The sequence below is a fragment of the Protomyctophum bolini genome (genome assembly GCF_963924005.1).
Source record: "Protomyctophum bolini genome assembly, chromosome: 12".
NCBI classification, from domain to species: domain Eukaryota; kingdom Metazoa; phylum Chordata; class Actinopteri; order Myctophiformes; family Myctophidae; genus Protomyctophum; species Protomyctophum bolini.
This window is the reverse complement of record NC_137873.1, coordinates 36,269,547-36,285,674: the sequence shown is the minus strand read 5'-3', so window position 1 is coordinate 36,285,674 and position 16,128 is coordinate 36,269,547. Positions and strand designations below refer to the sequence as shown.

Below are 16,128 nucleotides of genomic sequence, written 5' to 3'. Positions count from 1 at the left end.
CTGGGAGGGTCCCTGGAACAACATCTTTTCAGATGGGGGTCGGCGGCCAATTACATATAATTCTGGGGGTCCTTGACATGAAACTGTTTGAGAATGACTGACATAGACACATAGGGTTTTTCAGAAAACTGTCAGGATTCTGAAGACATTTAGTAGAATCTGGTGTCAGTCCCATAAGTAAATGTACTCACACCACTGCTAATAATGCGATACGGTACCTGGGTAGCCGGGTGGGCCTTGGGGGCCTTTGGGTCCAGGGTAGGTGCTACCGGCTGGTCCAGGCGGTCCACGTTGACCTTTGCCCCCAAGAAAACCAACTGGACCCTGTGGGCCAGGACTATCTATTCCTGGACAGAAAAGGAAAAAAGATTCTATATTCTATTCTTTAGGGCTCTATCTTTGCCCATGCCCTCATCCCTTTGCCTTTCTTTACAATTTTGAAAAACATTTTTGAATTGTTAAAATAGCCAATCTACAAGCTCACAACGTGTCGATGTAGGTATTTTAACTATTCAAAAATGTTTTTCAAAATAGTAAAAAAAAAAAAAGGCAAAGTAGTTTAGGGATAAGGGGTTTAGCATGAACGAAAATAGAGCCCAAATTATATCCAGGGTTCCCTGGCTCTCCAGGTGCCACAGCAGGTAGAGGGATAGCAAAAACAAACAAACAAACAAACGCACAAAAAAACAGCTATGGCTCAGCTGTTTTTCGGCATTGCTGAAATTGCAGAAGCATTCAAAACAAACAACCCGAGGACGCAGAGTGGACAAGAGGTGGCCGAGTCTGTCAAGAAGGTGATAGAGAAAGCCAGCACAACGTTCCCAAGTGCAAAGGTAACCATCTCTGCACTGCTGCCCAGAGAGGCCATCCGTGTACTTTGCAATTTGCATCCCACCTAGACTCGCGTAGCCAGACAAATATTCCATAATCTCCGAATGCTAGTCTGGAACTATACACCTATGATATCAATTGTTAAGGACGAAAGAGATGCGATTGCTCCTGGGGGTCACCCATGCTTGAGGCTATACTTGCAGTGACAGAAGAATTTAGCTTTCGATTATCAATGTTCATTTTTTGATCCCTGTTCTGATAACTCACCATCACAGACTGGATCTAGGGAAATGTGGCACGGACATGCAAAACACGAACAAAAGATTAGTCCGCATAAAACAATAAACACAGCGTTCTGAGGCTCTAATTACTTTTCTAGAATATGAGTGTAATAGTGTTAACAAAACGCACGACGGTGTAACAAACCATTAATTCCTATGGAAACCAAAACAGATACTGAGCACCACGAAATATTCCACTCAAACTTCTATTCTATTCTATTGTTATGTTGCATCCATGTTGATGTTCTTTAAATATTGTGCTTTGCATATTAAACCCTGCTGCTATGTTATACTGTTCCTGCTTACTGTAAATCGCTCTGGATTAAGAGTGTCTGCTAAATGTAAAATTGTAAATTGTAATTAAAACATTAAAACATTAGACGTCTACTCAGTGGTGCATGGGTACCTTTCAAACTGCAAATAGTGTACAAAGTACCTCATAATGCCCCCCAACCCGTGTACTGTACCTCTAGCACCTTTCATCCCTTTGGGGCCTGTCAGCCCATTCAGTCCATCCAGACCTGGTGATCCGCGGGTCCCTGTGATATGATGAGATGAGATGACAGCACACATACTGTACACTATGTCACATGGACAAGCACTTTCTATGATATGATACCCTAAAATGATAGGAAGCGACTAGTGGATAAGAGGTCGGTTGCATGCTGAAAATAGCCGATCTACAAGCTAACAACAAGCTCTACAAGCTCACTTGTGAGCTTGTAGATCGGCTATTTTCAGCAAGTGTAATAACAGTCATTACTTTACGACCGCCAAAATAAATTTTTAGTCATACTAAAATCGTATATTTAGTCGACTCAAACTAGACTAACACTAAAACATCCCAGGTGACTAAAATGTGACAAAGAAACTATTATTGAAAACTATAAACTAGACTGTCACGACTATGGTCGTGTGTGGTTATGATTAATTATGAGTGTTATGATTTATGAGTGTTATTTGGATTATAAATATATATATATGTTTATTGCTAATAGTATATATATATTTATATGGTGGTATATTGTTATAGTATATATATATGTATGTGGATTATCTTAGGCCTAGATGTCTTCTAATATATATATATATATCTATATCTGTGCAGCAGTTGTTCTGAACCTGTATTAGACTAACTCTCCTCCCATGCAGAGTATACTAATGGGTCTTCAGACAGACTGATTGTCATCAGCTGTGTGTCTGGGGTAACCCTGTTGGCCATGACCATGGAGGTCTGATCAACCTCCCTGATTGGCTGACGGTCACGTGAGCGAGCTAGCGGCCGCGGCTCTCTCACTACATAGCCCATTCATGCCCAGCCCAGCGCTGGGGAAACACTGACTTCCAAGGTCTTTCCCCCATCCGTCGTACTACTGTCGCCAACTGTTTTCGTTTTGTTCTTTAATTTGTGAAGTTGAACCTTTGGTTGTTTAGATAAGTTATTTTCCCTTCGGAAAGGAATAACTTTAGTTTTGTTTTGTGATCCGGTTTGTATTAATTTGAAGTTGAAGAGCCATTTATTTGTACTATTGTTAATTATTATATTTATTCACTATACTACTGAATAAATACTTGCATTAAGGCCTTGGTTTCCGTTTCTCCTATCTATGTTACATTACCTTTTACCCCTAGACATATGGTTTTGTAACATAGACATTTGCTGCCAAAAACAACACTGGTCTAAGACGTGACATGCAGTGTCTGCATGTGGTGGTGGTGGTGAACGGCTCCGCGTCGTGTCTTATAGTATACCTGGAGGTCCAGAAGGGCCAGGTGGGCCGGCTGGTCCCTGGCGGCCAAGGTCGTCACCTGGAGTACCCGGAAAACCTGGGCGACCGAGGGTCCCCCGAGGACCGGGCAGTCCTGCTCACACACACACACACACACACACACGCACGCACGCACGCACGCATGCACGCACGCACACAGGCAGGGCAAAACAGGAAGTTAGCAAAACATGGAACTGAAAAAAAAAGATGTCTCTGATTAATAGCACTCCAGAGACAGAAGTTAGAACTTCATATACGTTGTAATGTAATGAATCATCTCACATGTGTAGCGACATTGCCCTGAATATGTAGAGCTGAGCATAGAGTATGGACGGTGCAGACAAATTGCTCAGATTGACACTTTTTAATGACCCGGAACTTTTCAAAATAAAAGGCGCTAGAGTGCCCAGCAGATGAGGCAGATTTTACTCTGAAAAGCCCCGCCTTCCAATTCCCCCCCCCCCCCATTACTACCTCACGCTAATAAATAATTCTGATGATCTCTCTTTAGAAGCGTTAATATTCCAATTAAACGAGATGCTTGGTTAAGTCAGAAATTAGGACAGAACATCAGCATTATAATCAAAACCATGGAGAGCGCAGTAGATTTAGAGTAAATATAAAGTTTTGTCGGCCCGTAAACAAGGAAGTGAATGGTTGCGCGCAGTGCGTGCAAAACATGTCCGAGAGCTCTGAGCAAGGTGTTGACTAGCAACGGCCGCTATCAAAAAATAGATTTTAGCGGTCACGTTTTATACCATTAAGTCATTGGTGGAGTGTTCTCAACCCATCTCGAGCTTTGCCTGACAATGACCGCTTCCTTAATTGCAGCCTCTATCTTCAGCACCCTGGACAGTGCCTCTAAGCACAGTACTGACAATACCGATCGTATACTGTTCAAATATTCTCTCTCCTTTCTTTCATGTCAAGATTCTGTGCCAGGGACCTCCACGAGGGAAAACTTCTGTTGTTTCAAGGATTTATTTTATACTCCTTCATATGACACACCCCATGAGATGGGGTGAGGGGCGGTGGTGGCTCAGGGGTAGAGTGGCTGGATGGTAACCGTAAGGTTGCCTGTTCGAACCCGGGCTCCCCCAGAGTTAGTGTCAAAGTGTCCTTGAGAAAGACACTGAACCCCAAAGTGCTGGTTGGTGCCTTGCATGGTTTCCGCCGCCATCGGTGTACGAATGTGTGTGTGAATGGTTGAATTGATGCACAATCTATGTAAAGCGCCTTGGATAAAGGTGCTATATAAATGCACCATTTACCATTCATGAGATCATGGCAGATCTACATCACATCACAACGCTTTTTAGGTTGTCTATTTTTGGGGTGGGACACCATCACACAACTTAACGGAGAATTCCGCACCTAGCCGTTTTTCTCTCTTTTTTCTTTTTACTGAATTCTATTGATAATGTGTATATTAACATAAAATACATAAAAATACAAAATATTTGGACGTCAATCTGTACTTATGTGATGTCACCTCCCCTTTTCCCCAAAATGTCGTTGGGAGCATATTATTTTGACCTTATGTCTAAAAACCAGGCGTTTAGAAAGATATTACCTCGTCCTCCAGGCCTTCCTGGGTTGCCAGCGATCCCCAGGGGTCCTCTATATCCAGGGATCCCCCTGGGTCCAGGGTTACCTGGAGAGCCAGGTGTCCCAGCAGGTGCTAGAGAGATAGCAAACATAAAAAAAAGCTATGGCTCAGCTGTTTTCGGCATTGCTCAAATTGCATCACTTAGTACCAGAGCCATAGAGTAAGACAGAGTTACGCAAACTCTGTTCACTTCATGGGGCCAGTCCAATGGCGGCTCTTCTACACAAGACTTCTAGACTTGGTTTGTCCCTATTTGAAGGCTTCAAATGGGGACAACCGGAAGTTTACGGAATGCATTGGAGTCTATGGGCTCGCACGAGCACATGAACCACGTGACCGGGCTGTTTTCTGCCCCTCCTCAATATCGCAGGGGGGGGTCTGAGGCTAAAATGTCATCAAAATGAATGAATGGTGGTCCGTGGCTCAAATGCCAAATAAATAATGGGCCTTGATATGAAAAGTGTTGAAAACCACTGGTGTATTGTACCAGAATATGTCTGATATAAATTGTAAGGACGGGTCAAGCATGGGGGTCACCCATGCTTGATGTAGGCTATACTTGCAGTGACACAAGAATTTAGTGTTCCATTATCAATGTAATTTTTTATGATCCCTGTTCTGATAACTCACCATCACAGACTGGATGAAGGGAAATGTGCCAGTGACATGCACGGACATGCAAAACATGAACAACAAAGGATTAGTCCACATAAAACAATAAACACAGACATCTGATGCTCCAATTCATTTACTAGAATATGAGTGTAATAGTGTTAAACACACATGATCAGTGTCAAAACCATAGACTGGTCAAAACCAGGGGGGCAGTGAAGCCAATGGTGTCTGAAGCCAGTAGGAAATCCTGACTTCCTGAAAGTTCATATAATGGCCTGTTGTGGCGCTGTCATTGGGCCCCAAAAACCCCATAGAGGTCCATGTATTTGGTCCCAACTTCACAGAAGTATGTTCTGAGGGGCGTGGCTACCGTTACAGTCTATGATCGGGATCCACCCCCCGTTCGAGTCAAAATAAAAACCAACGAAGAAGAAGGGGGGAAGTCCCGCCTCGTTGTCTGGGCCAGCCAATGGCTAGCTGGGCCCAAATGGATCTAGAAAGATGGCGATTGGACTGACAGGCTTCATCTTACGTCCATATCAGACTCGGAGAACGCTTTGTCCATATTCTTTTTTACAGTCTATGGTCAAAACGCACAACGGCTAAAAAAAAACATTCCTTCATATACAGTATGAAAACCAAAACACTCAAAACACTAAAAACGTGTCAAGTTTCAACTGTGTGTGAGCATCTTTAGTGTCATTATAGGATTCTGTGTGTACATGCATCTAGCTTTGTGAGATTTTATTCTTGGTTCGTGTGAAACAGTAATCAACAGTTTGACATGCACCATCATGAACATACGGACAGAAAAACAAATATATACAGTATATATATATTACATTTTTAAATTTTTGTTTTCCTGGTTAAATAACAGTAATAAACTCACTTGTGCCTCCGCTGTCTCCTGGCTCCCCTTTGGGCCCGGGTAGACCAGGCTGTCCGAATGATTCGCCTGGGTCACCTGGAAAAGTGGCTGAATCATTACTTGTGCGTTTCCGACTACCTCCGCCAACAAGGAGATTATGCTTTTTTCACCCTTGGACTATCTGTTTTGTCTGTCTGTCTGTCTGTCAGTTTTGCACCAAACCTGGTGAAAAAGGTCGGTTGTAAGCCAAAGAAGAATTGATTAACTTCAATGCACACAATGGGGCTCCAGGAAGAACTGGCACCAAGTACTACGGCGCAGTGTTGTGTTTGGCAGCAGGAGGAGTGCTGAAGGCTAACGCTGCGTCGCTGCCCAGGTGACGTCACTCATGCGACTCCTCCATGTCTCTCGCTGCCACTCAAGTGACTACTGGCCAATCACAGCACGTCTTTTCCCGGGAGCTTGACAAGCTTCCGTTCATGCGTCTGCTATAGATGCTTCGCAAGAAATGTCGGGAAAATGTTGTAATTCTGACGGAGCATTAGTCATGCGCCAACTGGAAGAGGCGTCTACCTTTATATGTCTATATGCTTTATCACTATCAGTAACTCTGGTAAAAGGCAGTAGTTCTTGTCCAGCCCAATTGCCACTTTGGTGGTGGACTGTGCTCTTGGTAAGCATGTTCTACTTTGACATTAATTCCAAATGACTCGCCTCCTCAGACATTTTAAATGAGAGGGTAGATTTTAATTGGCCTCGTGCTGCTAGTGCAATAACGTGCAATACAGTCAATTAAAAGATCAAAGACAATCTGGTATTACACCTGACCCGAGTAGTAATAATTTCACCTCTCTCCTATTCATTCACAGTATGCATGTATTAAAAAAAAACATTATACCCGGGCACTTCAAATAAACTACCCAAAGAAATAAAGATACTACTACTCATTAAGTCTGCATGTTTAATTGCAGGGGCTGACTGAATGGCGTTCTGTCAAACGCCTTCCACAGTGTCAAAAGGCAGCTATACTCCAATAGGAGCCTTTTAGCCTGGATAATAAGCCCTGACATTCGCTCTCACTACATTTTACTGCATTCATGTATTGGTCAAGATAGCGGGGAAATCAGGATTAAGAAGAACCAGCTTTGTCAACGGTGTCTGTTGTGCCTCACCTTTAGCCCCTGATAATCCAGGATGCCCTGGGTTACCATGAGGTCCCGCAGCCCCTGGGTCCCCCTGGAACGGGAATGAGCACAAACTGTTTTTACTCCATTTGTTGGACCTGGATACTGTAATTTATATAGATTTAAAGCCACGATACTGAGTCCGCAAAGGTACTCTCTCAGCATTTTAAGCCTTAAGACCTACCGTTACAACATTACAACATTTATATTTATATTCATTTTTTTCCTGTTCTATTTTTCCACCTAAACATCATCATTGATGTTCATTGGTTAGACTTGCAATGCCATTAGTCATGATATTTGCATTTAAATACCCCCCCACAGAGGCAGAAATTCACACAACTTCAAAATCTTTTTAACAATGTTTAACCTTTACCCCTGAGAAAAGTAAGTGAAATGCCTGTAATATATATATATATTTTGTGATCATTAGAATGTCTAGAACCTATATGTTCCTCTGCAAAGTACTAGTAGTACAAAGTAGCATTAAAGTTGAAATCTCTTTTTTGCTGGGTATGTCTGGGTCTTGCAGGGTTAGGCGACTATGATGTTTAAAGAACTGTTCCTTGATGCTGCGTCCTTTCCTTGACACAAGACTACAAGATGACATAATAGAGCATAGCAGTGGCCATTCATTTTAGCAGACCTACAAGCTTGCTATGAGCTTGTAGATCTGCTATTTTTCCACAGCTACATTTTAACATAATGCTTAAAACACCAAAAGGGGTTCCTGCCAGTGCCGTCTCTACAGGGAGGCATTGGGGGGCATTTCCCCCCAGATTGGATTTTCTACCCCTCCAGTCCAGATTGGCCAGTAGTACTCTACCCTACCAATATTTTAATGTTTTACAAATGTTAAATCTATACGTTCTTCATGATTATTGTAAATACATACATGTTCAAATTAATTGAATAGTTAATAGAAATACAAGGTAATATATGCATGCAGAAGACATTATAATGCTCAACATTGTATTTCTTTGTTTGTTGTTGGTGCTGCTGCATAATTGTATCCTACTTGTAGCCTTTTTCAAGCATCACTTTGTTAATAGGCGACTATTTGTTTGAAAAATTAAGTGCCCCCTTTGGAAAAAAGTACTGTATGCCCCCCTGCTGATTTGTGCCTGGAGACGGCACTGGTTCCCGCCCCAAATTGGATAAAATAAAAAACGCAAAAAAGGGTAGCCTATTCATTAGAAAAACTCAAAAAACTCTGTTGTACCCTGTCCTTATTTTCTTCTTTTCTAATTATTTGTTCGGCCCAATCTTTTTTTATTTGTCAACTCGCCTGTTGTCTTTGTCCGAGGCTTAAATGTCTTTAACCCATTCTAAACGGGAACCCATTTTGGTATTGGCATCATGTTATGCTTTAGCTATTGAAAAATAGCACATCAAGTTCAGTCAAGATGAACATTCTTCCCCGCTTACTTTACATCTTTAGAAATCTCCCAGTAGAAGTGGACGATAAACAATTCAGAGAATGGGACAAATGGATTTCTAGGTTCATTTGGCAAGGGAAGAAACCAAGAATTAAATATAGCACCCTACAACTGAGAAAGGACAAAGGGGGCATGGCTCTTCCCTGTTTAAGAAATTACTATTATGCAGCCCAGATAACTCCTCTGTTATACTGGAGTAACAGGGGGTATAAAGCGAGATGGAAGGAGTTGGAGCTTGGTCTAGTTGCTGACTTCCCTCTGCAGGCTGCAATAGGGGACAGGGGTTTGGCGGACCGATTAGAGAGGATCAATAACCCATGGATAAACCATACGTTAAATGTGTGGCAAAAGGTTGTGAGGTCATGTGGTCTAAAAAAAATGTTGAAACTTTTCAGATGGTGTGCCTTCGACACAGACTTTGTCCCAAATAGAGGCGACATTAGATTTAAGTCATGGATAGAGAAAGGAATCACAACTTACATGTCATTTATGCAAAGAACTGAAATTGATAGTTTCAGATCAATACAAGTCAAACATGATCTGGAACAGGCTGACTTTTACAGATACCTCCAGGTGCGGCACTATATCAATCAAGAATGCAAATTCAAAGAGTTTTCTGCAGTTGAATCAGAATTCTTTTTCATATTAAAGTCAGCTCTCACAGTGGAGCCAAGTAAGTCCATCTCTGAGTTATATGGCGCCATTTCAGATGCTAAGAATGAAAGCACGTTGTACATCAAAGAGAGATGGGAGAGGGACGCAGGAGTTGAACTCTCAGAGGAAGTATGGGGAGGGATCTGGGAGTTCCAGTCTACCTCAACTTGTTCTATGGACTGGAGAGAGCACTGTTGGAAAAATATTATTAGATATTTTAAGACCCCATACCAGGAAAAATACAAAGGGGACGATAGGCTGTGCTGGAGGCAGTGTGGGGCAAAGAAAGCCAACCACTTCCACATTTTCTGGGGGTGCCCCAAATTGGGGGTGTTTTGGAACAATATTCACAAATCACTGTGCTCAGTATTTAATACTCCAATACCTTTCAACTTCACAACCATGTACCTGGGCCACATTGAATGTCTTAACCAGTCGAGATACACAAAGCTACTGCAGATTCTCTTGGCAGCCAGCAAAAAGTCAATAACAAGAAGATGGCTATCCCCAATCACACCCACAATGGACGATTGGCATGGAATAGTCCTAGACATCTTCAAAATGGAAAAATTAACATACATGTTAAGAACTAGATTAGACAATTTCTACCAAATTTGGAACAACTGGATTGTGCATATTGCCCCCCTGAGAGCGGACTTCGTGTAATCTCACTGGTTCATTGCCTGCTGTTTGATTGTATAAATATAAAATGTATAAGACACCTCTCCTCCTCTCGTGGTCGAAGACCAAAGCTATATTGTTTTTGTCCCCCTCAGCATAAATGTATATACTTTAGTTGTTGTTGTTTTTTGTTTCTTATGTCTTTTTCCGCCCACTCTTTCTTTTTTCTTTGTCCTCCTGAAATGTACCACCTGAAGTATTACTGACGTGCCTGTCTCTGTTTGAGTGTGGACTCGATGTCTTATATAGGAAAAAGGACTATACTATACAGAGACATTGGAGATGTTGCCACATGGAGGGGGGATGAGGGAGGGAAGAGGGGTGGGGAAAAAAAAGAAAAGAAGAAAATCTTGGGAACTGCTCTTATATCGTTTGTAGAAATGCTATATGTACAATTATACTGCACTTTCCGAATAAAACAAATATTATAAAAAAAAAGAAAAATAGCACATCTACAAGCTCATAGCGCGCCACCGAGTGGTGCGCTACGAGCTTGTAGGTCTGCTATTTTTGAAAAATCGAAGAACGACTGACATTTCTTTAATCTGATCTCAGGTCAGAATGGGTTAATCAGACCAGTGTCAGTGTGTGTCCAGTGGAAACCTCGTATGAATCTGATCTCATGTCAGAAAGTGTTAAATAAATACTTTTGGAAACGTCTATGGGAAAAATGAATAGGGAATTATATTTCCTGGTGCCCTCGTCGTTCTCAAAGGGGGAGGGACTGCAACGCTCTATACCAGTTCTCCAGGTGTTCCGGCGTATCCGCGTGGCCCGATGAAGCCCTTCTGTCCTGGGGGGCCAGGAGTGCCAAATAAGCCTGGCCGGCCTGGATGACCAGGTGGGCCCTTACACCCAGGTGAACCGGGCACTCCATCAGGCCCTGGGTCACCGTGTGGTCCTCTGGGGCCCGCTAAGCCTGTTGAAAATAAAAGATAATGTATAATATATTGATGTAGTTGCCATGATAATCACACCCGTGTGATCAGAGTGGTGCAATTCCCCCCCCCCCCCCCCACCCCACCTCTCTCTCTCTCATTAGCAGGCAACAGAGCATGCACTATCCCTCTCTGTTTCTGGCACCCCCTACTGGTACTAATAAGTCATATACTCGTGCTCATGGCCAATGATACATACGGTAGGTACGCACGGACATTGCTGGTTGTAGGAGTGGTTGCACCACTCAAAAATGAAAGAAAACTGGGAGCTTTTTCATGTTCTCAAGTTCAGTGTTGTTTTCGTCGACTAAAACTAAGACGAAAAATGTTCTTCGACTACCTTTTATCACTGACCAAAACCAAATGGAAAGTACATGAAAACTAAGCTATGGTGGCTAAAACTAAGAAATATACTGACGATTTCGTCAAAAAATAAAAACTAGACTAAGATGTTAGGAAGGGACTAGTGGACAAGAGATCCAGTAGAAGTCATTTTACACTTGGTTGCATGCTGAATATAGCCGATCTACAAGCTCATCTTGTGAGCTTGTAGGTGAGCTAGTGTAAAATCAGTCATTATGACGGCATCAAGGCCCGCCAAAATACATTTTAGTCGACTAAATCAACTGTAGATTTAGTCGACTTAAAACGTATGATATTTAGTCGACAAAAAATCTAGACTAACACTAAGACATTCAAGATCACTAAAATGTGACTAAAACTAAACGAAAACTATTGAAGAGACTATGATTAAAACTAAAATAATTAAAAAGCAACACTGAACACTGTTTTTACCATGGGGTCCCGGGTTGCCAGGCGGTCCACGCTGTCCTGGCAGTCCAGGGATTGTGGTTGAGTTGAGGCCTGCTGGGGGCAACCCTGCTGGTCCCACTGGGCCAGGGCGACCTGAATGGGACAACACAATGTGACCAATGAGTGAGAAGTAGAACACAGAGACTCCCATAGACTCCTATAGACTCCCATAGACTCATATAGACTCCCATAGACTCCTATAGACTCCCATAAACGTTTCAGAAAGTATTCATTTAAAGTCCTTGAAAACGATTCTACAAATGTACGTTCTCAAACTATTTCATGTCAAGGACCCCAAGAATTTGACGTATTTGGCCGCAGACCCCCATCTGAAAATATGTTCTTCCAGGGACCTCCCCAGAAGCAAAGATTTGAGTTAAAAACGTTATATATAAGAATATATATATATATATATATATATATATATATATATATAAGAATATATTATCAAAGATTTGCACCACATTTTCACGATTTTTCAAAAATAGCAGACCTACAAGCTCATATGAGCTTGTAGATCTGCTATTTTTCAACAGCTAAAGCATAACATTACATAATGCTTAGAACACCAACAGGGGTTCCCGCCCCAAAATGGGTTAAAGACCTTTAAGACAACTCGTCTCCTGACAAATGATGACAATAAACACAATTTGTTTTGGGCCGAACAAATAATTAGAAAGAAGAAAAAAAGGGCAGGCAGGGTACAACAAATATGATAGTGTTGTATGGGTTGTAAAGTTTGTTTTAGAAGTTACAGTAGTGGAATGAAGATCTGTTTCACAAAATAAATATCAGTCCATTTAGTTTGGATGTTATTCCTAAGCCATGATACTGTATGTGGTGGACAAGACATTTTGTTTTAATCCTATGGACGGATAAGTAGTAAATGTAAATTCCAGTCAAACAATTTCAGTTTTACAAACACAGGATATGATGTTATTATCCAAAGTGCGTCATCCTCCCTGAGCCAGGCTTGCGCCTAACCGCATACACTGGGTGTTACAATCCGTTTATACCATCAGAAACATCAGAAAAGAGTTGGGTGAGGCAATGTCTACCAGGTAAGTGCAGTGAATTACTGGTTTGGTATATGTGACACCAGAGCCTGTCATTAGCGTGACAATGAACAAAGTTCATCCAAGACTCCATGACATCTCTGGCGTCCACCATTGGCCAGGTGATTCACAGGTTTCAGGGGGATTGATTGATTACCAGTTTGCAGAATTACAGTACATTTCAAGCACAACTCGATACAAAAACTGTTAACTGTGAGTGGAGTAGTGGACAACACTATAAAAGCATTATAGTGGGTAGAGTTACCTTTAATACCAGGCAGTCCTGGGTCTCCTGTGTCACCAGGCCTCCCAGTGAAACCTCTCTCCCCCTGCCTCCCGCTGGGTCCTTTAGGTCCAGGGTTAGCTGCTCCACTGGCTCCAGGCCTTCCAGGAAGCCCCCGTTCACCTGGGGCGGACACACAACAACGAGAAAGAGACACTGACTTCAAGCATTCCAGGCGACAAAAATGTGACTAAAACTAAGTGAAAACTATTCAAAAGACTGACTAAAATAAAATAAAAATGTTGCTGCCAAAAACAACACTGACTTCAAGCAAGAAGACGCACTGGGACAGTGGGACCAGATAGCGTGGTGGCTACATGTCCTGTCCTCACAACAATTTGTAAAAAGATGGAAGATCTAAAGAGGAACAATACAACAGATCAGACCCCAGTCTACCAAGTGTATCAACTATAGAGGGTTAAAGGGATATTTTACTTTCCAAAAATACTTTTGGTCATTTCATCGTCTACTCCGGCTTACTGTATGTGAACGAACGCCCCAGACAGTTTTACAGTTGCTCGATTCAGTATTTAAATATATGATATTCATTTTAGCTGCCCCGCCCCCTTCCTATCAAACCCATTTTAACTTCAAACTCCATTGTACCCATGATAGATTAATCGAAAATACCCATCCTTTTTTCTGTTGACTGATACTGTTTTAATTTAATTTTAATAATATTTATTGATCCTCCGTCCTCCAGCTGGAGGCGCTTCTTTTCCAAAACAATTATTAAAAATAAATGAAAACAGTAAATAAATAAAAACCCAGAGAATGGGTTAAGAAAGGCCAGTCTCTTACCGTTGTCTCCTGGCTGTCCTGTAAACCCAGGGTCTCCAGGGGATCCAGCGGGGCCTCTGGATGCTCCTGGTACTGGCAGTCCAGGTGGGCCAGGCAGGCCTTTGGGCCCCTTGGGTCCGTGGCCTGGTGGACCCATGTCACCTCTGTAGCCCCTCTGACCATGGTAACCTGTGCAGGATATAACAACAAGTCTATAAAGAGCTCTAATTTTGTCCATGCTAAACCGCTTCCAAGTGCTCAAAGCGCTTTACAACGGTTCATTCATTCATACATTTGGAGGTGAAGCGGCGAACGGTCGACGCCAGCGTCCTCACTTTCCACATTCACACACCAATGGTGGCAAGCTCACACCGACCAACTCATTGGAGGCAATGTAGGGTTCAGTGTCTTGCCCAAGGACACTTCGACATGTGGACTGGAGGAGCCGGGATTCGAACCGCCGACCCAGGGATCATTGGACGACCTGCTCTACCTCCTGAGCCACAGCCGCCCTTATATATATATATACACTAAATATATATACTAAACTACTTACTATATATACAGGTTTAATGTTTGTTTTTAGTTCAATGTTTCTTTTAAAAACGCCATCTTGACCCTAACACAAACATTAAATGCCATTAGCAATAAAGAGAATTAAAATGTTTGTTTTGTCACCGTTTGTTTTACATCACCATTACATCACCTAATCAACATGAGTTAGACTTGAATATATGTTCGTAAAACGAAAAATGTTCGTCGACTCCCTTTTTTCACTGACAAAATTAAATGGAAACTAAATTAAAACTAAGCTATGATGACTATAAAACTGAGACTAAATATACTGACAATTTCGTCAACAAATAAAAACTAGACTAAAATGTTAGGAATACCCATACCCATAGTGCCCATACCCGAAGGCAGGGTTGGCGAAAGGGCCTTTCTGTGTGGAGTTTGCATGTTCTCCCCGTGTCCCCTAGGGTAGGTACCCTCACAAAAAACATGCAGTAATCCTGGTCACTAAACTGCTTCCCCCTGGCCAGCCGGAGGAGGGGAAAGGAACTGGTTGGAATAACGTGTTCCTTCCACGCGCTACGTCCAACCAGGGAAACTCCCCCCTGTCAGGTTGTAAAGGAGCAACTTGGACACTCAGGCATGAAGGAAGCATGAGTTCAAGTCCGTTGCTCTCCCCTTGTCCCCCATATATGGGGACTAGGTTGGTGGAGGGTGTGTAGAGCCCAGGATCACATTAGATGATTGACACAGGGGTGAAAAATGGGTTACAAAATCGTGGGATAAAAAATATATATAAAAAAAAAAAAAGTTAGGAAGGGACTAACGTGTTGTGAGCTTGTAGATCGGCTATTTTCAGTAAATTACGTAAAATCAGTCATTACAACGGCATCAAGGCCCGCCAAAATACATTTTTGTTCGACTAAATCAAGTGTAGTCGGCTAAAATCTCATGATATTTAGTCGACTAAGACATTCCAGGTGACTAAAATATGACTAAAACTAAATTAAAACAATTTAAGAGACTACATGACTAAAACTAAAATAGAAATTTGCTGCCAAAAAACAGTTCCCAGGGTGCTCACCTGGTATTCCGTTGGGTCCCGGGTTGCCGTGGCGTCCAGGCGGGCCAGGCTCCCCCGTCAGGTCACACACGGAGCAGGGTGGTCCGGGGGGCCCGGTGAAGCCGGGGTCACCAAATGGTCCCGCTTGTCCTTTGGGGCCCGGTCCGCCCGGTAGACCCTGGCCTCCTGTGGACGGACGGCATTGTGTATCGGTGCTTCTGAGCTGATTGTCCTTATCGGCCAATTTTTCTATGGTTCAATATGTCTATAAAAAAATCACACCTGTGTGAACTGAGTGGTGCAATCCCCCCCCACCTCTTTCTCTCTCTCTCTCTCTCAAGCTCATAGCGCGCCACCAAGTGGCACGCTACGAGCTTGTAGGTCTGCTATTTTTTTTAAATCGAAGACACTTTTAGAATCTGATCTCAGGTCAGAATGGGTTAATAATTAAACTGTCAGGATGTAATAGACATTTTTAGAATCTGATCTCAGGTCAGAATGGGTTAAACACCCACATCAAAAACAACACAGAGCACATTAACAACCGGACAATACAAAAGAATGAGGTCCCGCGCTGCAACGCGTTGTGAGAAAGTAAAATGTAAAGTGTAAAATGAACCATTTCGACGGCATCAAGGCCCGCCAAAACACATTTTAGTTGACTAAATGAACTGCAGATTTAGTCGACTAAAATCTTATGCATTTTAGTCGACTAAAACTACACTAACACTAAAACATTCCAGGTGACTAAA

General features: G+C 42.4%; 1 protein-coding gene across 1 annotated transcript in view; it reads right to left on the bottom strand.

Moving 5' to 3' along the window:
* Nucleotides 1–16,128, bottom strand: part of LOC308326250 (uncharacterized protein) — a gene marked incomplete at its 5' end in the record, with an annotated part of 69,805 nt that overhangs the window by 6,249 nt on the left and 47,428 nt on the right. Inside the window, 12 exons of the mRNA XM_080779057.1 lie at nucleotides 219–347; nucleotides 1,580–1,651; nucleotides 2,865–2,975; nucleotides 4,455–4,562; nucleotides 5,995–6,069; nucleotides 7,146–7,209; nucleotides 10,672–10,779; nucleotides 11,665–11,775; nucleotides 13,003–13,143; nucleotides 13,305–13,342; nucleotides 13,822–13,989; nucleotides 15,398–15,562. Of these exons, the coding sequence (XP_080635183.1) occupies nucleotides 219–347; nucleotides 1,580–1,651; nucleotides 2,865–2,975; nucleotides 4,455–4,562; nucleotides 5,995–6,069; nucleotides 7,146–7,209; nucleotides 10,672–10,779; nucleotides 11,665–11,775; nucleotides 13,003–13,143; nucleotides 13,305–13,342; nucleotides 13,822–13,989; nucleotides 15,398–15,562 (1,290 nt within the window). The remainder of the gene's footprint in view (nucleotides 1–218; nucleotides 348–1,579; nucleotides 1,652–2,864; nucleotides 2,976–4,454; nucleotides 4,563–5,994; nucleotides 6,070–7,145; nucleotides 7,210–10,671; nucleotides 10,780–11,664; nucleotides 11,776–13,002; nucleotides 13,144–13,304; nucleotides 13,343–13,821; nucleotides 13,990–15,397; nucleotides 15,563–16,128) is intronic.